Below are 23626 nucleotides of genomic sequence, written 5' to 3' on the forward strand. Positions count from 1 at the left end.
TATCTTTTACCGAGCCCATCACACGGCCTCTAATACCGTGGGTGCGGAATCTGACTAAAAGGTAGTCACTTATTGGCACTATACGCCAGCGCGTATCAAGTCCTGGGATGGAACTAAGTCAGGCCTCTGCTGGCGGGGGTGTGGCCTTCCTGGCACCCTGATACACCTGTTATGGCACTGCCCGAAACTGGTGCGATATTGGACTGGGGTTCTTGATGACCTTAATGAAGCATTCCAAATTAGGTTTCCCCGGGCCCCTGAACACACACTGTTGGGACTCCCCCACCCCAAATCTTTCCCTTTGCGCTCGCTGAGGGGCAGACAGCTTGCGTAAGCATTGCTCGCGGCGCGACAGGTCCTTTTAGCGCAATGGGGCTCCTCGGCTACACCTGATCCGTGGGACTGGATCCGGAGACTTTGGCATCTTCTAGTAATGGAGCCCCTCTCGCATGCATGGAGAGGGGTTAGAATATGCAAAGCTATGGGGTCCATTTCTCCGGCTCCTCTCCAAGGAAATGAGGGAAGTAACATGCCCAAAATACCTGCAAATTCTGCAGCGTATTCCTCTGGAACCAGTTGGGGCCACAAACATGGTCTGAACTACTCTAAGGGGTGACCGACGGCCATGGAGTGGTAGGATAGGAATCTAGAGACTGATGCGGAGGGGGTGAGGGGGCTTGTGGGGGATGGAGGGGTTGGGTGTTTATCTGTTTTCTTATTCTTTTCTTTCTATAAAAGTGGTATCCTAGCAGTCGTCTGCCATGAATGCTATGGACTGAAGCTTCTCTACGCGGGGTCGCCCTCTGGGCTGTAGACCTGTTTGCTGTGTACTGACTATACCGTTACACTCTGCCGGCCGGTGGAAGTAGGCAGTTGAGCTGTGTCTTTGATCCTATACCACGTAATAAAAGATGATTGATTCTAAAACACTAAGCCCACATACCTATTTCAGCTTGGGGTATGCACGGTGCATAAAAGAAAGACTTCTCAAACGCCGATTAGGGAAATTACCATCTATCCAGCATCTACCACCATGACAGAGGGGTAAAGCTACAACTAACTGTCGTCTATGCATTCTTCAATATGGTACTGGCACTTTACTCAAACCCTACTTCTTGAATTGCTATTAATAGTACCCTGTCAGAGTCATTCCATTTAGAACAAGGCACCAGACAGGGCTGCCCTCTCTCTCCTGTGCTGTTTCTATTGGCCTTACAACCACTAATTACGGATATTAAGCGTAATAATGGAATTATGGGAGTGAAATTTGGGAAACTCGTGTGACACTAGCCGCATACACGGATGATATCCTAGTGGTTATGGAGAACCCGGGCGACTCCATCAAGGCACTCATGAACCCCATTGAAAGATATTCTAGACACTTCGGATATAAACTAAACCGGGATAAGTCCGAAGTAAAACCACTCAATATTCTCGGCACTCGGGAAATGCTAGGTGACTCTGGCCTTACATGGCAACCAGGATTCATGAAGTACCTAGGAATGGAATTCGGCAGCTGAATATTAGAGACGCTCCAACGTAACGAGACCAACACCCTAGAGAGCCTCCCCCAGGAAGACCTCATTATAGTTGGCGGTGACTTCAACCTACCGCTGGACCTCCATATAAACCGGCAATCTAAATGCAAATATCAACCCTCCCATTCACACGAGGTTCTCAAAAGAATATGCTCCAAGTTTAATCTAAGGGACTCATGCCTCCAACACCAAGACATGAGGGATTACACATTTTATTCTGCACCACATAACTCCTTCTCTAGGATCAACTACATCCTACTCTCAAGCTCGTTCACACACTCTTATTGACTAAAGACTACGGGCCCGATTCACAGAACTAACTTAAGACAAAATAATAAACTTACTACTTTTGGTATTCACAGAGGGCATTTAGTAGTAGTAAAAGTGGGACTGTGTCTTAAGTTTGACTTAAGACAAACTTAAGACAGACTTAGGACAAACTTAAGCCAAACTTAAGACAGACTTAAGACAGACTTAAGACAGGCTTGAGACAGACTTGGGACAAATTTAAGACAAACTTAAGACAAACTTAAGACAGACTTAAGACAGACTTAAGACAAACTTAAGACAAACTTAAGACAAAATTAAGACAGACTTAAGACGGACTTAAGTTAGGATTTTATCTCAAGTTTGTCTTAAGCACTAAAACTTACCCTGCTAAAGTTATTTAACTCTATAGCTAAAGAGGGCTGTGTCACCAAATCGATGGGAGAAGCCAATATTATTGTCATTCTGAAAGAAGGGAAAGACCCCCTCTTAACAAAAAACGAATCAACTTGGACTGCAAGATCTATGCAAAAATCCTAGCCAATAGACTGAACGCGGTCCTTCCAAAATTGATCAGTAACTCACAGGTGGGGTTCCTCAAATATTGCATGTCTAATGACAACACTAGACTGCTGTGTCATATTTTAGAGAAAACTAAAATAACGCCCACCCCCTCTATCGCCATTACTCTGGCCTCTCGCCTACTGCCGTTGACATCAAGCGGCTAGGTAGCTGCTACTTATTTCCTGGCTACTATGGGTAGAGAGTTGAAGATTGTGAGCCTGAATGTACGGGGACTGAATAGCCCTGTCAAAGCGCTCGGCCATCCTTTCCCTTTTGGAAAATGCTAAGGGGGATATTTGCTTGCTCCAGGAGACCCATTTGTTCTCCAAGGATACTAAACGGATGAGAGACAAACGTTTCCCGTTCCAACTATGGTCCTCAGGCCCGGCTAAGAAGCATGGAGGTGGCAATCTTTTTTAGTGCACACGCACCCTGCAAAGTACTTTCCCAAGTAGCTGAAATTAAGGGTAGACTCCTGGCCGTCTGCGTCCAATGGGGGGATACACAGCTGACAGTAGGGTCGTAATATGCTCCAAACAAGCGGCAGGAACCCTTTCTGCGCACAGCCCTCTCTGAGGTTCTGGCATCTCCAGATGCGTCGATCCTGGTGGGTGGAGACCTAAATATAGTGATGGATCCGGGGATAGACCGGTCTGAGCAGTGGTCTCATCAGATAGGAGCGATGTCACAGGGAGGGAAGCAATGGTTGAGTGATGGTGGTTTGAATGATGTGTGGCGCGTCCAACACCCTGCTGAGTGCGATTATACCTATTACTCTGCAGCACACAAAACCTACGCACGCCTCAACCACTTTTTGGCCACAACCTCTCTTCTTTCTCACCTATCTGCAGCAAATATTACCCCCCGCTCCCTATTGGACCATGCCCTCATCTTGGTCCAACACACTTCACACGGCAAACGCCCGCCAGCCCCCGGCTGGTGCCTCTGTGACTCCCTGTTCCACTAGGAAACGGTTGTTACCCGAATACGGGACACTATAATCAACTACCTTGCAGATAATGATTAGGAGGGTACATCCTTCGCGTCGGTGTGGAAAGTCTTGAAATTGGTTGTACGAGGGGAGTTTATCGCACTTGCGGCATCATTTGCGCTGCTGAGCAAAGCTAAGCACGTGGAGTTGGAGGAGGAGGTAGGAGCCCTGGAGGCCGTGCACAAACGGAGGGGGGCTCCAAGGGTTTGGAGGGAGCTGGAAACAAAGCAGCGCATGCTGAAACACTTGGATTTAGATAGGGCCGAGCATGCCCTTCTGCGTTTATGACATAAATTTTACCTTAGCAGGGATAAAGGGGCGAGGATGTTGGTGCATAGGCTAAGGGTGAGGGCGCAGATGTCAGCGATTCAGGCCATTAGAGATCCCCAGGCGGTTGAGAATACCACGGACACCCTTATTGTAGATTCCTTCCGTCAGTTCTATCAGAACCTGTACAAGGGGGAGGCGTCAAGTTCGAGAGGAATAGCAGAATATCTATCGTCCTGTAATCTTACGCCCCTGGTTAAATCGTCAGCCGACGCTTTGGATGCCACTATTCGCATAGAGGATGTCATATCAGCAATAGCTCGGCTGAAGGTAGCTTCTCCACCTTGTTTTTTAAAACTTTTGTGTGTGGAGCTGGCTCTTCTTTTAACTCGACTCTTCAACTCCTTCCTTGATACTGGGGAGGTAACACCCTCCATGTCAGAGACAGCGATCAGGGTCCTCCTTAAACCTGGGAAAGATCCTAAAGACTGTGGCTCTTACCGGCCGATTTCTCTTTTAAACATTGATACAAAGCTCTTCGCGAGTATTCTGGCGGCGTGACTCAGCCCCCTGATGGATGGTATCATTGATCCGGACCAGCCGGCTTTATTCCAACGCGGCAGGGAGGGGATAATACAAAGCAAATTCTTCATCTTATGGACCTAGTTCACCGATCTCGGGCCAAGGCTTTTCTCCTTTCTATCGAAGCAGAGAAGGCCTTTGACCGGGTTGATTGGGAGTATTTGTTCACAGTCTTGCGAGCCTTTGGTCTTGGCGATAACTTTGTTCGGTGGGTTCGATGTCTCTACGATGCCCCTAAGGCTGCGGTGAGAGTGAACAGGTGTAAATCTGCCCTTTTCCCCATTTCCAGAGGGACGCGACAGGGGTGTCCCTTATCCCCACTGCTTTTTGGGCTCTATATGGAGCCTTTTGCCCAGCGCATTCGATCGAACTTGGATATCGCGGATTGGCGAGGACACCCACAAAATTATTATATATGCAGATGATGTTATCCTAACGCTTACCCACCTTCACTCTACCTTGCGGTGCTTGGCGGCAGAGCTCCTTGAGTTCGGAAAGGTGGCAGGGTTTAAGGTAAACTTTGCGAAATCGCAAATTCTTAATATCTCTGTCCCCGACGATGAGGTCCAGGATCTGCGGCAGGACTTTGCCTTTCAGTGGGCGCATTCCGACATTACATATTTGGGAATCCGGCTGACATCTTCTATTGCTAAAACGGTCTCCATCAATAATAAGCTATTGGTGGACCAAACTGCCAAAGCGCTCTCCGACTAGTCCCGCCTCAACTTGGCCTGGTACGGGAGGCTAGCGGCGGTGAAGATGACTGTGCTGCCGCGTATCCTTTACTTGTTTCAGATGCTCCCGGTGAGCCCACCGCCGGGCGCCCTCCCAAAACTGCAAGGGCTTCTTAATAAATTCTTGTGGAGCAACAAGAGAACGAGGCTCATGCTGTCACTTATCACCACGCCAAAGGCAGTGGGAGGGCTGGGCTTCCCCCTATTGAGTGCTTATCATCTAGCGTTCTGTCTCCGCTATATCACTGAGTGGAATAGTCCTTTGTCTAGCAAGCACTGGAAATTTATGGATCAGACAGTGGCTGGCTGTAATATTTGGCGAGAACTATGGCTTCCACGGAAGTACAGAGCATGGGGCCTCTACTCTTCGCCTGTAGCCTCGCCGACTCTCAAGGTGTGGGATCAATTAGCGCTGCGCAGGGGCTGGACACGTTTCCCTCCCCTATGACTCCTATTGTAGATAATCCTGATTTCCCACCGGGGTGCGCGTCCCCAATCTTTCATCGCTGGAGAGAGAAAGGTTGTAAAAGAGTGGGCTCCCTTTTTGATCTAGGTGGCTTGATCCCCTTCTTTCAATTAAGCAAGGAATATTTAAATTTGCAGGAGTCAGACACTTTTCAACACTCGCAGCTGGCGCACTGGGTGACCCGCCCCCTCAATTTCGCTTTGATGTCCCGCCCCTTGACCGCTTTCGAAAAATAGTTAGTTTGCAAAAAGGATGACCGTAAGCTCATATCTGAACTGTACGCAATGATCCTTATGCGCCCTCAAGAAGCAGCGCACGGAAGTGCAGATTCGGCGGGAGACTGAATTGGGGCATCCTCTGAAGCCCAAAGAATGGGAACATATCTTTTACCGAGCCCATCACACGGCCTCTAATACCGTGGGTGCGGAATCTGACTAAAAGGTAGTCACTTATTGGCACTATACGCCAGCGCGTATCAAGTCCTGGGATGGAACTAAGTCAGGCCTCTGCTGGCGGGGGTGTGGCCTTCCTGGCACCCTGATACACCTGTTATGGCACTGCCCGAAACTGGTGCGATATTGGACTGGGGTTCTTGATGACCTTAATGAAGCATTCCAAATTAGGTTTCCCCGGGCCCCTGAACACACACTGTTGGGACTCCCCCACCCCAAATCTTTCCCTTTGCGCTCGCTGAGGGGCAGACAGCTTGCGTAAGCATTGCTCGTGGCGCGACAGGTCCTTTTAGCGCAATGGGGCTCCTCGGCTACACCTGATCCGTGGGACTGGATCCGGAGACTTTGGCATCTTCTAGTAATGGAGCCCCTCTCGCATGCATGGAGAGGGGTTAGAATATGCAAAGCTATGGGGTCCATTTCTCCGGCTCCTCTCCAAGGAAATGAGGGAAGTAACACGCCCAAAATACCTGCAAATTCTGCAGCGTATTCCTCTGGAACCAGTTGGGGCCACAAACATGGTCTGAACTACTCTAAGGGGTGACCGACGGCCATGGGGTGGTAGGATAGGAATCTAGAGACTGATGCGGAGGGGGTGAGGGGGCTTGTGGGGGATGGAGGGGTTGGGTGTTTATCTGTTTTCTTATTCTTTTCTTTCTATAAAAGTGGTATCCTAGCAGTCGTCTGCCATGAATGCTATGGACTGAAGCTTCTCTACGCGGGGTCGCCCTCTGGGCTGTAGACCTGTTCGCTGTGTACTGACTATACCGTTACACTCTGCCGGCCGGTGGAAGTAGGCAGTTGAGATGTGTCTTTGATCCTATACCACATAATAAAAGATGATTGATTCTAAAACACTAAGCCCACATACCTATTTCAGCTTGGGGTATGCACGGTACATAAAAGAAAGACTTCTCAAATGCCGATTAGGGAAATTACCATCTATCCAGCATCTACCACCATGACAGAGGGGTAAAGCTACAACTAACTGTCGTCTATGCATTCTTCAATATGGTACTGGCACTTTACTCAAACCCTACTTCTTGAATTGCTATTAATAGTACCCTGTCAGAGTCATTCCATTTAGAACAAGGCACCAGACAGGGCTGCCCTCTCTCTCCTGTGCTGTTTCTATTGGCCTTACAACCACTAATTACGGATATTAAGCGTAATAATGGAATTATGGGAGTGAAATTTGGGAAACTCGTGTGACACTAGCCGCATACACGGATGATATCCTAGTGGTTATGGAGAACCCGGGCGACTCCATCAAGGCACTCATGAACCCCATTGAAAGATATTCTAGACACTTCGGATATAAACTAAACCGGGATAAGTCCGAAGTAAAACCACTCAATATTCTCGGCACTCGGGAAATGCTAGGTGACTCTGGCCTTACATGGCAACCAGGATTCATGAAGTACCTAGATATGGAATTCGGCAGCTGAATATTAGAGACGCTCCAACGTAACGAGACCAACGAGAGAGCCTCCCCCAGGAAGACCTCATTATAGTTGGCGGTGACTTCAACCTACCGCTGGACCTCCATATAAACCGGCAATCTAAATGCAAATATCAACCCTCTCGTTCACACGAGGTTCTCAAAAGAATATGCTCCAAGTTTAATCTAAGGGACTCATGCCTCCAACACCAAGACATGAGGGATTACACATTTTATTCGGCACCACATAACTCCTTCTCTAGGATCAACTACATCCTACTCTCAAGCTCGTTCACACACTCTTATTGACTAAAGACTACGGGCCCGATTCACAGAACTAACTTAAGACAAAATAATAAACTTACTACTTTTGGTATTCACAGAGGGCATTTAGTAGTAGTAAAAGTGGGACTGTGTCTTAAGTTTGACTTAAGACAAACTTAAGACAGACTTAGGCCAAACTTAAGCCAAACTTAAGACAGACTTAAGACAGACTTAAGACAGGCTTGAGACAGACTTGGGACAAATTTAAGACAAACTTAAGACAAACTTAAGACAGACTTAAGACAAACTTAAGACAAACTTAAGACAAACTTAAGACAAAATTAAGACAGACTTAAGACGGACTTAAGTTAGGATTTTATCTTAAGTTTGTCTTAAGCACTAAAACCTACCCTGCTAAAGTTATTTAACTCTATAGCTAAAGAGGGCTGTGTCACCAAATCGATGGGAGAAGCCAATATTATTGTCATTCTGAAAGAAGGGAAATACCCCCTCTTAACAAAAAACGAATCAACTTGGACTGCAAGATCTATGCAAAAATCCTAGCCAATAGACTGAACGCGGTCCTTCCAAAATTGATCAGTAACTCACAGGTGGGGTTCCTCAAATATTGCATGTCTAATGACAACACTAGACTGCTGTGTCATATTTTAGAGAAAACTAAAATAACGCCCACCCCCTCTATCGCCATTACTCTGGCCTCTCGCCTACTGCCGTTGACATCAAGCGGCTAGGTAGCTGCTACTTATTTCCTGGCTACTATGGGTAGAGAGTTGAAGATTGTGAGCCTGAATGTACGGGGACTGAATAGCCCTGTCAAAGCGCTCGGCCATCCTTTCCCTTTTGGAAAATGCTAAGGGGGATATTTGCTTGCTCCAGGAGACCCATTTGTTCTCCAAGGATACTAAACGGATGAGAGACAAACGTTTCCCGTTCCAACTATGGTCCTCAGGCCCGGCTAAGAAGCATGGAGGTGGCAATCTTTTTTAGTGCACACGCACCCTGCAAAGTACTTTCCCAAGTAGCTAAAATTAAGGGTAGACTCCTGGCCGTCTGCGTCCAATGGGGGGATACACAGCTGACAGTAGGGTCGTAATATGCTCCAAACAAGTGGCAGGAACCCTTTCTGCGCACAGCCCTCTCTGAGGTTCAGGCATCTCCAGATGCGTCGATCCTGGTGGGTGGAGACCTAAATATAGTGATGGAACCGGGGATAGACCGGTCTGAGCAGTGGTCTCATCAGATAGGAGCGATGTCACAGGGAGGGAAGCAATGGTTGAGTGATGGTGGTTTGAATGATGTGTGGCGCGTCCAACACCCTGCTGAGTGCGATTATACCTATTACTCTGCAGCACACAAAACCTACGCACGCCTCAACCACTTTTTGGCCACAACCTCTCTTCTTTCTCACCTATCTGCAGCAAATATTACCCCCCGCTCCCTATTGGACCATGCCCTCATCTTGGTCCAACTCACTTCACACGGCAAACGCCCGCCAGCCCCCGGCTGGTGCCTCTGTGACTCCCTGTTCCACTAGGAAACGGTTGTTACCCGAATACGGGACACTATAATCAACTACCTTGCAGATAATGATCAGGAGGGTACATCCTTAGCGTCGGTGTGGAAAGTCTTGAAATTGGTTGTACGAGGGGAGTTTATCGCACTTGCGGCATCATTTGCGCTGCTGAGCAAAGCTAAGCACGTGGAGTTGGAGGAGGAGGTAGGAGCCCTGGAGGCCATGCACAAACGGAGGGGGGCTCCAAGGGTTTGGAGGGAGCTGGAAACAAAGCAGCGCATGCTGAAACACTTGGATTTAGATAGGGCCGAGCATGCCCTCCTGCGTTTACGACATAAATTTTACCTTAGCAGGGATAAAGGGGCGAGGATGTTGGTGCATAGGCTAAGGGTGAGGGCGCAGATGTCAGCGATTCAAGCCATTAGAGATCCCCAGGCGGTTGAGCATACCACGGACACCCTTATTGTAGATTCCTTCCGTCAGTTCTATCAGAACCTGTACAAGGGGGAGGCGTCAAGTTCGAGAGGAATAGCAGAATATCTATCGTGCTGTAATCTTACGCCCCTGTTTAAATCGTCGGCCGACGCTTTGGATGCCACTATTCGCATAGAGGATGTCATATCAGCAATAGCTCGGCTGAAGGTAGCTTCTCCACCTTGTTTTTTAAAACTTTTTGTGTGGAGCTGGCTCTTCTTTTAACGCGACTCTTCAACTCCTTCCTTGATACTGGGGAGGTAACACCCTCCATGTCAGAGACAGCGATCAGGGTCCTCCTTAAACCTGGGAAAGATCCTAAAGACTGTGGCTCTTACCGGCCGATTTCTCTTTTAAACATTGATGCAAAGCTCTTCGCGAGTATTCTGGCGGCGTGACTCAGCCCCCTGATGGATGGTATCATTGATCCGGACCAGCCGGCTTTATTGCAACGCGACAGGGAGGGGATAATACAAAGCAAATTCTTCATCTTATGGACCTAGTTCACCGATCTCGGGCCAAGACTTTTCTCCTTTCTATCGACGCAGAAAAGGCCTTTGACCGGGTTGATTGGGAGTATTTGTTCACAGTCTTGCGAGCCTTTGGTCTTGGCGATAACTTTGTTCGGTGGGTTCGATGTCTCTACGATGCCCCTAAGGCTGCGGTGAGAGTGAACAGGTGTAAATCTGCCCTTTTCCCCATTTCCAGAGGGGTGTCCCTTATCCCCACTGCTTTTTGGGCTCTATATGGAGCCTTTTGCCCAGCGCATTCGATCGAACTTGGATATCGCGGATTGGCGCGGACACCCACAAAATTATTATATATGCAGATGATGTTATCCTAACGCTTACCCACCTTCACTCTACCTTGCGGTGCTTGGCGGCAGAGCTCCTTGAGTTCGGAAAGGTGGCACGGTTTAAGGTAAACTTTGCGAAATTGCAAATTCTTAATATCTCTGTCCCCGACGATGAGGTCCAGGATCTGCGGCAGGACTTTGCCTTTCAGTGGGCGCATTCCGACATTACATATTTGGGAATCCGGCCGACATCTTCTATTGCTAAAACGGTCTCCATCAATTATAAGCTATTGGTGGACCAAACTGCCAAAGCGCTCTCCGACTAGTCCCGCCTCAACTTGGCCTGGTACGGGCGACTCCATCAAGGCACTCATGAACCCCATTGAAAGATATTCTAGACACTTCGGATATAAACTAAACCGGGATAAGTCCGAAGTAAAACCACTCAATATTCTCGGCACTCGGGAAATGCTAGGTGACTCTGGCCTTACATGGCAACCAGGATTCATGAAGTACCTAGGAATGGAATTCGGCAGCTCAATATTAGAGACGCCCCAACGTAACGAAACCAACACCCTAGAGAAAATTAAAACCCTTCTAGAAGCATGGTCACCAAGATTTATAACATGGTGGGGAAGTATCGAAGCCATCAAGATGATGATCTCTCCACTAGTCAACTACCTAATTACTATGCTGCCCCTTATACTGTCTGAGGACTTCCACCATAAACTAGACATTTTACTCTCAAAAGTCTTATGGAAGGGGAAAAAGGCAAGAATTAGCATGAAAAAACTCAGACTAGGGGTCAACCTGGCTGACTTTAAGGTCTATCAGACAGCATTTTTAGCAAAGTAAGGCTAATACTGGCTAGTGCCACCCGACGACTACACCCCTGTATGGCTAGACATTGAGAAGACAATCCTTATGAATCTTACCCCAGCGGCCCTTCTAACCGCAAACCTTAATGTGGTCACCTGCTCAAAACCCCTGTTCAAAAACACAAAATCCGCTCTATTGAAAATTGACAAACTCCTAGATAATAGCATTAAACAGTCTAACCTTGAGTCCCTTTGCAACATTCATAAAATAAGCTATAAAGGGAAAACTTTACACAACAACTCATGGATTAATAATGGTATCTATTTCCCCCAACAACTTTTCAACGGCGCCTACCCTCTTTCCTTAAAAGAAATAGAGTCTAAATACAACCTGGACTCACTTGAATTTTATAACTACTTAAAAATAAAGTTGGCAATAACAAAAGTGAAGTTATCACCTATACCTCCTTCCCTCCTGATTTTCAAAACTACATAAGTTAGGTCACCAGGTTTCCTGGATTTATAAATAAATACGCCCACTACATTCTACCCTCAACATGAAGCTCACATCCTTGTGGGAATCACACTCCTCTTCTCTGATCTTGGAGTTAGACTGGACCAAGACTTGGAAGTCAACCATGAGACATAAGATTAGCCCAGCACTCTCCCAGAAGAAGTTCTGGTTGCTACATAAGGCCTTTTGGACACCTGCCCGGCTCCACTTACACAAAATCAGGGAGGACCCCATCTGTTGGAACTGCATTAACAAAGTGGGTGACCTAGAACATTTATTAGTCCAGTGTGAATGCGTAATACCCTTCTGGGATAAGATTTTTTAGTTCATATCTAAACTCTTTTCATATTCTCCTACTAGGGATTTACCAACACTAGTGTTCAGTTTCCTGAGAGCTTATTCACTCAATGAAAATGATAGGTCGCTACTATATGTACTTCAAACAGCTGCAGTCAAGATTATACTCAGCAATTGGAAGGACTCTCGCAAAGCTTCCTTCAATTACTGGCTAAACTGGGTCACCAAATTAAGAGGAGCTGATAATGTAACTCTCCAGAACTCACCGTGGAAATCTTCTACAAGACATATGTGGGACACTCTTGACCTCTACTTTAGCTCACACAAACCACCATGAATGACACCATGTGTAACAACCTATCTCCACCACGACCTACTTACATGCTGTTCGCTCCTCCGGATTTGTGCCAATACTTAGGGCTACTAATTTGAGGCAGATACCTACGACTCCTACGTAGTCTGTTCTATATGCCAGGGGCTCTCTCTGCTGACCTTTTAGACACTTCTCATGACATCGATTATAGTTTTAGTCGCCTGGACGATAATACACTGATACTGCATGTGTTTAACCTGTGATTTACTGCCATACCATTCTGCTACGAGTGACAGCTACTTGCCATTTAATTATTATTTTATTCTTCTTATTATTATTGTTTATTTCCGTACGTCTGTTCTATATGTCCCTCATTTGAAGTATTGTATGTATTGTTTTATTTGGAAACAACCAATAAAAACTTTTGAAATAAAAAAAAATATTGTAGTCCAAATTTAAAAGGATCAACAGTTAATATTCTGTTCTAAGACAATTTAGAAGATTTTAAAAAATATTTCTTAATTATTGTATGGTGTACTTTAAACACAAGTCTGTACCCACACAGCTGAACAACAAATGTTGGAAAGGGGGACATTGGTAATGGTAAGTATGCACTTAACACTCATGACAAGGCCAGCAACACGGTATAGTGTCCAGTAAAGGGTTCAGTAAATTAGCTCCTTGCTCAACCCTTGGTAGTTGACAACAAGCAGTCAGACCTAACTAAGGAGACAGGAATGTAAAGCATTTAAAAACAAAAATACCTCAAATGAGTAAGACACAACACAAAATAAAAATCCCACACCAATTTATGTAAATAGGAAATATTTGTATGCACAAATACCAAAGTGAAATAAACCTCCAATGCAGGGAACCAGAGATATTATTTTTTAAAGATGAATCCCTTTACAGAGCTTAAAAACATTCAGCGTGACTCTGGAACATCTGGTTGTGCTTTTCCAGGACAAAGGCAAAGTTTGAGGCCGACTGCGATGGAGCCTTGGTCGACTATACCAAGGGCGCGGCCCCTGTCCATATTTTACCTTCACACTCAGAAACTTTCTAGAGCTTTTTCTCACGACGTATCTTGACCCTCCACAAGAGGCGAGATTCGGTGAAGGTTTGCCGGCTTACGAGGCCCTGGTCAAATCCTGGAAGTCTGGAGCTCCAGAGCTTGAGCTGAATGAACCTGAAATCCAGGCCGAGTCACGGTTGAAGGTAGTCGGCTTGACTCTCACCGTCGGGTTGGTCACCTCACAGACATTTATCACAAAAGCTCCTCAACGTTCTCCAAACTTCAGGAAGTGCTTGTTGAACATCTGCTTGTAGGTTCAAAGTGTTCAAATCACCAATATAAAAGGTATGGAATCTCCTAGAGGGTCTCTGGGATTTCTGATTTACAACTCCCACAATGCACCTTGCCAAATGCTTTAAAGTCCACTGGACGCTAAGCCTAGGCAGAATTCACAGAGTTACGCTATGTGAATCATATGTGACCAAAAAACTCTGTTGCGCCACATGGAGTTCGGCAGGCAGCGGAGTGCATTAGGTCATGTTGATTTTTGGCACTGGGTGTTTGTCCTGCACTGTAAAACTAGCAAGAACACCACCACGCACAGCACAAGAGGGTACTGCTTCTATATGCTGCTTGAGTAAATGTTGTACTCGAGCTACAGCTTCCTCAATGTGAACAAAAGGTTTGTCAATGCGGATGGTAGCAACCATCAGTGACAGCCCACTTTGAAAAATCGCGCTGAGTAGTTGTTAAGAGTAAGATTTTCCTCACAAGCGCTGGCCAACTTAACGTTGATGAGCAAGGAAAAAAATCTACTATGCATTGTTTTTTTCGGAACTCTGCGCACTAAGTGGGGCACAGAGTGGGAAAAACTCAGCAAACTCCGCAAGTGGAGTGGAATTTCATGCCCAGGCCTACTGGACGCACTCCAGGATGAGGACTCTTGGTGGAGATGATGCATGTGGGTTCTGTAAACCTGTATCTTCCAAGGAGTCCCTTCCTTAATCCTTCTTGAAGCAAGATACAGTCCCCAGGGCTATATTACCAAATTGTGCAGCAGGCGAAGTCATTCCGAGTACAGGCCTTTGGGTGCAGATCCAGATTCTAGCAGAGAAGTCCTTTTCCTTCTTGTAGTTTCAGGCAGCAGATCTGAGAGACTATGCAGCATTCACATATTTATTCAGTGTTCTGGGGTGACAAGCAGGGGGCACCTCTGCCCAATGAGAAACTGGATGGCACCCAAAAGCATGGCAACATCCTCCAAAGTGTGGCATCCTCCTCAGTGTCAGAGATATTTCCATCAAACAACCTCTGTTCAAGCCAGGCCACTTATCACCTAATCAAAACAGCCTAGTTAAGCCTGTTAAGGCTGACCAATCAGCAGAGGCCACTAAAATGCTGGATTTTGGCTTACACAAAAGAAAGTTCTATACCTTTTCTTCTGTACTAGTTATGATAAATTCAACAGTGTCAATTTGTTGGCTTTATCAATCTTTTAAGTCATTGAATGATATTTCACTCATTTACTAGCAATAATTATACCTAAATAAAATATTGCAATGTTGGGAGCTAAGTATCTACAATGGGGAACATAAAAAGGGCAGTGTTTCCCTCACCAGGGCATATAAAACATATTTTAAAGGCCCCTGCTTATAGTTAAGTGGCCTCCACCTCGGGGAGACTTTGATGGTGTCTAATTGTGCAGAAGTGTGGCTCAATGGTTAGAGCAGGCAGACCTTGATGCAGAGCTCTGGCCAGGGACCAGGGTTCGATTCCCGCCTCGGCGGGTCTCCGGCTCATTAATTCCCCTGACTGGATATTCTCGCCTCAGTGCCTGTTCTGATCATGGGTCCCACGCTGCAACTCTGGGCAATAGCTTGCTTAGTCTCCACAACGGCCCCAAAAGCGCTGGGAGGCCTGGCTGCACCTGGGGGGTGCCCAGGAGTGGACATTTCCCAGGAAAGCCCGGAAGGGTTCCTAAGCGGTATACAGACAGCGCCGGGACACCTCCGGTGGAGGTAGCTGTGCGCTTTACAAATTCCGACATTTACATTTATTTATTTAATTATATAACAATAAGGTAGACTATCGTTTTTCAAGAGCCCATACCACCAAAGTTGAATTTGAACACCATTTGCTTTTAAAGAAGTCTACAAAGCCAGACTGCCTTTGAAATGACAGCAGTTACTCAGTAATGTACACATGAAGTGCAGGAAATCTGCTGGGCCTCTAAACCTCCATAGCCTCTTATATACGTGGGACTTATAGTTAGTTTGAAACTCCTAGTCCTAATATATATGAGGAACTTATAGGATCTGTCAATACCAGCGGTGAGAATTTACTTTTAAAGACTGGCTGCAAGGCAGGACTGTTCTTAAAAAGACAACAGGCACACAGCATTGCACACATGAAAGTGCAAGTAATATGCGGAGCCTCTAAACCTGTTTGCCCTATTATATACTAGAGACTTAAAGGTAGATTGCATCCTCTGCCCTCATATCTACTAGGGACTTATAGGGTCTTTCATGGCCAATTTTAAGCATACTGTGGTAATGTTTAGAATTATATGATGCAGTCATTATGCAGTGGAACAGCACACAGTGAATGTTCTAATGAAAACCAGTAACTGATGGGTTTGCTGATGGTTGCTGCATGTATCTGGTATTCCATTAAAGTTACATTACTTTAAATATATAAAGTATTTGCGTGGATTACTACATAATTGGGCGACGAGGACCTGGCAGAGGACAGGAAGTAACTCAACCATCACCTCTGGAACGATGCTAAACTAATTTAGCACTATTGAAGAAAATAATCTACACGGAAGAAGAAAATTGCCAAGTTTTAACTGTAAGTGTGCTGTTTTTCTTCAACATTCTTTATTTATTCAAAAGAAGCAAGGCTATTTCAACGTTATTTACTTATCATCAAAATCTTCAGTGTTTAAATATTGGCAAAGAACCCAAGCGTGAGAAGAATGCCTGCTGTTAAATGTATTTAACCTTGAACTGCAATTATCAGAAAAGAAATAGATCATAAAAAGAACAAATCTTCTTTTAGTCAGTTTGTGCCATCAAGTATGAAAGAGCAATAATTAAATAAACACTTCATGTGGCTTGGCGCAAGTGTAGTCAACTGTGAAAGAATCCTCTTCATAAATAAATCAAACCTCCAGTGTTGTCGAGCATGGAGGAAGCCTGTCGTTTAAAAAGTATTTTTGCAGCTAAGTTTAAAGATAAAAGCATTTAAGAAATAGAAGCTGCTGTGTGTCTGCGCCAGCAAGTAATGGATTTTAATTGTTGTTCAACTTTGAGAGTAAACTGGGGCTGCACGAGAGAGAAGACATTGCCGACTGCCTAACTGTGCTGTTAATTGAAAGTAAACACCGCATGTGTTTCAGCTCGAGTAATCAATGGTGAAAGAGGAGAAGAGACCAATTGGAAAGTAAACACCTCGTGTGACTGAGCGCGTGTGTTTAAAGAAAAAAGAGTGAAGGATCAATGTGAAAGGCTTAAAACAAATTAATCACACAATCTAAATACATGAAAGCGGTTTGGTGGAGCACGTTATTTATATATAATTGAACTTGTAGGTAATACTTACCAATATTGTGCCTTGTAATTTCTCTACTGTCCTTCAAGTCGGTCTGACGCAACCTCCTGCCTGCTGTTTGAAACAAAAAGAGGACTTTACCAAATTGTTAATTAAAATATACAACAGACTCAAGTCATAGACACAAACCATTGTTTTGGTTAATTATTTTAGATTGTTATTTTAATCTATTGTGTAAAATTATTATTTTGGTTTGTTATTTTAAGTTTAAATTGCAGGTATGACTGATGAATCTAGGTCTGCACCTCCAACATTTTTGCCAATCCCTGGAGAATCTTCTATCCCTTGGAAACATTGGAAAAATATATTTTTAACATATTTATTGGCCTTTGGAGGGGATAAATATGGTCCTGTGAGAAGACAAGCCATACTTTTGAATCACCTTGGAGTAGAAGGTAGAGGAATATAGGATGAGTTACCTGAGATATCTTTGGGTGCAGGAGATGGTCAACCAGTAAATATTTATGAGATGTCTTTGCAAATATTAGAAAATCATTTTACTCCAAAGGTAAATATCGTTTTTGAAAGACATACATTTTTTTGTAGAGCACAGACGTTTGATGAAAGCATTATATCGTATGCTGCAGCTTTACGTGGTCTTGCTGTCACATGCGAATTTCAAGCTTTGTGTGATTCCTTGATAAGGGATCAAATTGTGAGATGCACAAATAACAAAAGGATAAGAGAGAAATTATTATCAAAAGATCCTACTTTGCAACAAGCTATTCAAATTGCAAGAAGCATGGAAAATACTGACATGTGGGACAAAGAAATTGATAAGAGTAAAGTAAAGGAATTCCTGGAAATCCAATGGTAGTATCAAGACTGCTGTGGAAGTCAAAGAAGTACAAACAGAAAGGTTTAAAAAAGCTCAAAATAAAAGTAATGAAAATGTATCGTCCAAAACAAATGATAAAAGACCCATAATTTGTTATAGATGTGGATGTCCAGGACATCTAAGTTCAAGTTTTGCATGCGGTGCAAGGAATGCGACATACAGAATATGTGGTAAAAGAGGTCATCTGGCAAAGGCATGTAGATCAAAGGGATACACTAGAAATGCTAGTATTAAAGAAATAGAAAATGCGGAAGAACAAAATGAAGAATTATTCCTATCTGTTGAAATGCTGAAAAATCCTTCCCATATTGAGTCAGTGGAACAATATGATTCTGCTAATGTTTGCACAAATCTAAAGAGAGAAAGTACAGAAAAGTTGGAGAAACCTCATTGTGAAATTTTTCTGGGAAAAGGAACTGTACGTCTTTTGGCTGATTCTGGTAGCCTTTTTACTTTGGTTTCAAAAGAGACTTTTCAAGAAAAATTAGATGGTGAAATGAAAGATCTGTTACCAACAGATGTGAGAGCTGTAGGATATGGTGGATCAAGAATCAATATTCTTGGGATGCAATGGATGAATATCGTTTTTAAAAATAATGGGGTTTATGGAAGAGTGTATATTACCCAGGAAGGATCTAATTTGCTTGGATGGCGTCATCAGAAAGATTTAAACATTGTACTCAATCCAAATGCTGTGGAACCTGTAATGGTTATTGAACAAAACGTGTCTTCTGGTGGGGAGATGAACAATGAATGGGGGAATATGTTAATGGAAAAACATTCCGATGTTTTTTCAGATAAGTTGGGTATGTTGAAGGGATTTTCACATCGTATTATATTGAAAAAAAATGCTAAACCAATTGTACATAAGGTTAGGACAATACCACATATGATGAGAGAGCCACTTAGCAAAGAATAAGAAAAATTGTTGGAGGCTAAAGTTATAGAACCGATTGAATCATCGGAATGGTTATCTCCGATTGTTGTCGCACCTAAGGAAGGAAATAAAATTTGTTTATGTATTGATCTAAGAGATTTAAATCAGAACATCTGGGTAGATAGACATCCTTTACCTAATATTGGAGAAATGCTAAGTAGAATGGGTGAGGGTTGTGTTTTCAGTGTCCTTGACATGTCCTCAGCTTCCCATCAGGTGAACTTACATCCCGATTCACGTCCATTAACATCATTTGTGACACCTCTGGGTGCATTTAGATATCGTAGAATGCCGTTTGGGTTGGCATCAGCCTCAGCGGTGTTCCAACGTATTATGCTGAATATTTTTAAGGGTATGGACAGAGTGTTGTGTTTTCAAGACGACATTATGATTGTCGGAAGTTCATTTGAGGAAGATGATCAGAAGATGGATGAAGTGCTGCATAGAATTTCAGAGTATGGTTTGACAATAAAAAAATAGAAATATCAAATAAGATTGAATCAGGTCAACTATTTGGGTCATCAGATATCAGCAGATGGTATAACACCAAAGAGCAGTATTGAGAAAGCTGTGAGGGATGCTCCACCTCCCATTAATAAGGAACAATTGAAGTCATTTTTAGGTCTGGCTGAATATTGTTCTAAGTTTGTGCCTAAATTCCCTGATTTAGTGGAACCTATGAGACTTCTTTTAAAAAAAGGAGTGATATTTGAATGGAATGTTGAATGTGAGGATGCATTTGTTAAAGTGAAAGATAGTCTTTCCAATGCTCCGTCATTAGGTCATTTTGACTTTAAGAAAAAATCTATTTTGGTTATAGATGTGAGTAATGTTGGTCTAGGGGCAGTGTTGATACAAGTGTCAGATGGTAGTGAAACTATCATTGGGATTGCTTCACGCAGATTACAGGGAGCAGAAAAATAATATTCTACTATAGAAAAGGTAGCATTGGCTATTACATTTTAGCCCCTTCCATGCTCATGACGAGCTCAGCTTGTCATGCAGTACAGTGCTCCTGTGCTCATGACAAGCTGAGCTCGTCATGACCACACCCAGTTCTATTAGGGCCCAGCACAGGAGAGGAATCTCTCAAGCAGCGATGTGGTTAAGTACTACCAGTGGGGGTTGCCTTTTGTTGTGAAAACGGATCATAAACACTTAGTTCATGTTTTTAAAGGAGGAGGGGGTTTAGATGGAAGTGTGACTCCCCGTATATCGAGGTGGTTGCTATCTGTTTTAGACTATAATTTTGTAGTTGAGTATGTGCGAGGCAATAGAAATCTTATTGCCGATTGTCTCTCTAGAATGCCGGTGGATGACGATTCTTGTGTGGAAATTTTGGAAGATTTTGTTGTTAGTGTAGATTGTGAATTTGCTGTCAGCCAGGAAGAGTGGAGGGAAGCTATGGAGAAAGATGAAGAATACAAGAAGGTGAAAGAATGGATTATGAATTCTTGGAATGGATCTAGTGAAGGAACAGTACATAGACAATACACATCGGTTAAGGATGAACTTAGCTTGCAAGGTGACAAAGTTTTTAGAAGAAATAGGATAGTTCCACCGGTTTTGTTGAGATCAAAGTTGTTGAGAATTGTACATGAATGGCACTTAGGTAGGAGTTTAACAAAGCGTAGACTAAGAGAATCTTATTGGTGGCCAGAGATGGACAGGAATGTGGAAGATCTTGTATGAGATTGTCATGCTTGCAAAAATAGTGATAAGGTAAAAGTTACAAGAGAACCACCATTGAGATGTGTAGATCTACCTATGAGACCTTGGGAGAAATTAGGCTTGGATGTTTTGGGTCCGATTGACAGGTTGGGAAGCAATAACCGGGTTTTACTTGTCTTGGTTGATTACCATAGCAAATGGTTTACTTGCAAATCAGTGGGACAAGTTTGTACTGCAAATGTGATTGCATTTTTAAAGGAAGTTTTCTTGGAAGAAGGGGTGCCGAAAACTCTTTTAACTGATAATGGTGTTCAGTTAGTTTCTTCAGAGATGTCTAGGTTCCTTGTCAGTCTTGGGATTAGTCATGAGAGAGTGGCCTTGTTCCGTCCGCAAGCCAATGGACTTGTAGAAAGGGTAAACAGAATTGTAATGGATTGTATTCAGCTTTGTTTGGCTAATGGTTTATCATGGAAAGATGAATTGAGAAGAATGATGTGGCATCACAGGATTACGCCTCATTCGGTGACTGGAGTTTCTCCATTTGTGGCCTTGAAAGGAAGAGAACCAGGTACTAAGGAGTCTCCAATGTGGTTGAAGGAAAAAAAACAGGTTTGGGTTGATAGAGAGAGGATGAGGTCAAGAGTTGTTGATTGTCAGTAGCGCAATAAGATGGAATTTGATAGTTAGTAGATGTGCTAAGGATTTAGGGGCATATTACCAACAACTAGCGATAATTTTTGTCTCTAACTTGTTTAGAGACAAAAATTATCGCCGCACATCGGCGATTTTTATCGCAGATAAACCTTGCTATTAGCAAGGTTTATCGCAAATGCGATAAAAAACGGCCGCAATGCATGAATATCGCTGAAAAGTCAGCGATATTCATGCATTATCGAGCAAATGCTCTTAGCCATGTTATCCACCTCCCATTTGATAACATGGTGAAGAACTGCTCAGGGCAGGTGTTAGCTTTTGGAGATATTCGCGCTTAGCGCGAATATCTCCAAAAGTTGATAATAGGAGATAGCGATGTTAGCGACTGTTTCCAGTCGCTAACATCTTGGCACGCCCACTTTGCATGTCATTAGTGATAAATATCACTGACATGCAAAGCGGGGCCCAAGATGGTCGCTATCTCCTATTAGCTGTCACTAACTGGTGTTAGCGACAGCTTGGTAATAGGGAGATAATTTTATCTCCGCTTTCTTGGCTTTTAAAGCCAAAAAAGTGGAGATAAACCCCCTTGATAATATGCCCCTTAGTTTTTGAGGAAGGTGATTGGGTTGTTGTGAGAAAAATTGGTTTTGTAAGGAAGGGAGAAAGTACGTTTTCTCAGCCGCATAAGGGTTCTGTGGCTGAGTTAGATGATGGCAGGAAATAGAGTTTTGGTAGTTTGTGTAAAGTATCTCATTTGTAATGACATGCAGAAAGGCTGAAAGAGGCAAGGAGTACTGGAGGGGGCACATCTACTCCCACTGCTAAAATTATGGGGATTAAGACAATGTAGACCAGCCTTACTTAAACTATACATGCTTGAAGATGAACTTACGATCACCACAGCTGCCAGGTTCTTGAAATATGCAGTAAGGTGTAGAGCGTCTATGAACTGATTTATTAATCAAATTTAAATTTGACAGTCATTTCTTGATTATTTTACATACTTTTGTAAAATATCTTTTAACTCTTTATACCCGTGCTTCTAATCAATTTTTATGCTGTATTAAATTGTGCTTTTATGATTTTCTATGTCAAAAATCGAATAAAGCTATCTAATGACATGTTTTTATATGTATTGCATTGTGTAAAGTAAAAAAAAAATTGTTTTCTGGTAATATGTGTTCTTTTATATATAAGGATTGTATATTTCCTAATGTTTTTCTTATTTTTTCCTTTAGATTCCATTGGGGGAAGATATGTGGTATTGTTTAGAATTATATGATGCAGTCATGATGCAGTGGAACTGCATCACAGTGAATGTTCTAATGAAAACCAGTACTTGATGGGTTTGCTGATGGTTGCTGAATGTATGTGGTATTCCATTAAAGTTACATTACTTTAAATATATAAAGTATTTGCGTGGATTACTACGCATACCCTATTACATGTACCTTTATACACATAGCACTGATCCTAAGCCCAGTTAGCAGAGCCCAGAATCAGTTGCCAACAGTATGATTCTGCAAACAAATGGGGGTGAACAGGGCAAATGGATGACTTTCAAACAACAGGAATATAGAAATGGTGTCCAGCAGGTCCAATGCCACTATCCAGGCTGGGATCCAGGGCTAAAACACCTTGCCCAGCATTGATATCTTGGCCTTCCCCATCCTCAGGAAGGCGTTGAAATGACTGGGATCTAAAATAGAATGAAAAATCCCAACTTTCGGGACACCGAAAAAATAGGAGTTCCAATTTCTGAAGCTCAATCCTTTCTCTATTATTCCTTTGGCTAAAAGGAGCAGCAAAGTTTCGCAAAATGGAAGTGTTCCTCAGCCAGCCATGCTGACGAAAGTGGAAGGTGTAGTGAAGTACCTAGAATTGGGAGGCGTGGTCCACTTGACAAGCTAGATGACACATGCGTCCAAAGTAGTTTCTTGTTGCCCTTTGAGGAAATGTCTCATCCTGTCTCCTACAGGGTAAGGAATGTTGAAAACAGTTACAGCACACTCTAGTGGTTTTATGCTGTGGTTACCAGAGGGGCAGGGAACGAACCTTCAAGAGAGCCATCAAATTCCCATGTCCATTAAACATACCTGGCATTGGACCTGATTCTTTTTGCAGGGTCTCCTCCAGATGTTTTGCTTTCTGTTGAACTCGCTTTTTTGTTGGCATTAAGAATCTGTGCACTATTGTTTCTGCCAGCCAATGGTAAAGTGCTTGTGCTCTCTCTCTGAAGCATTTTAAAAGTGGAATATACCTGATTAGTGCATGTAATATACTTGTATGTCATTACTGATTGGTACTGCATGTCCTCAGGGCATTTAAAATAAATTATTTTAGTGGGCTTGCAGCACTCAATGTGCTACCCACTAAAGTAGTCTCAGGCCAGAAACTGCAACCTTTAGTGCAGTATTAAACTGCCAAGTCACACTACCAAAATAAACATTTTGCCAGGCCAAACCTTCCTTTTAAATATTTATCAGTTACCCTGTGCCATAAAGTCTCATGAGGCAGGGTGCTGGGGAGGTACAATCTGTGAAGAGATATGTGGCTGGGTGTTCTAAATAACACTTTTGCACGG

General features: G+C 43.6%; 1 protein-coding gene across 18 annotated transcripts in view; it reads right to left on the reverse strand.

Annotated features, from left to right (window-relative positions):
• Positions 1 to 23626, reverse strand: part of LOC144770773 (phospholipase A2 inhibitor NAI-like) — a 1245443-nt gene that overhangs the window by 825124 nt on the left and 396693 nt on the right. For all 18 annotated transcript variants that reach the window (XR_013599013.1, XR_013599018.1, XR_013599014.1 and 15 more), the window contains one exon: positions 16931 to 16993. Coding sequence is in view for 10 of the 18 variants with exons in the window: in XM_078655522.1 (XP_078511648.1) it covers positions 16931 to 16993 (63 nt within the window). In the remaining 8 variants the exon portion in view is untranslated. The remainder of the gene's footprint in view (positions 1 to 16930; positions 16994 to 23626) is intronic.

The sequence above is a fragment of the Lissotriton helveticus genome, chromosome 7, assembly GCF_964261635.1.
Source record: "Lissotriton helveticus chromosome 7, aLisHel1.1, whole genome shotgun sequence".
In the NCBI taxonomy this organism is placed as follows: domain Eukaryota; kingdom Metazoa; phylum Chordata; class Amphibia; order Caudata; family Salamandridae; genus Lissotriton; species Lissotriton helveticus.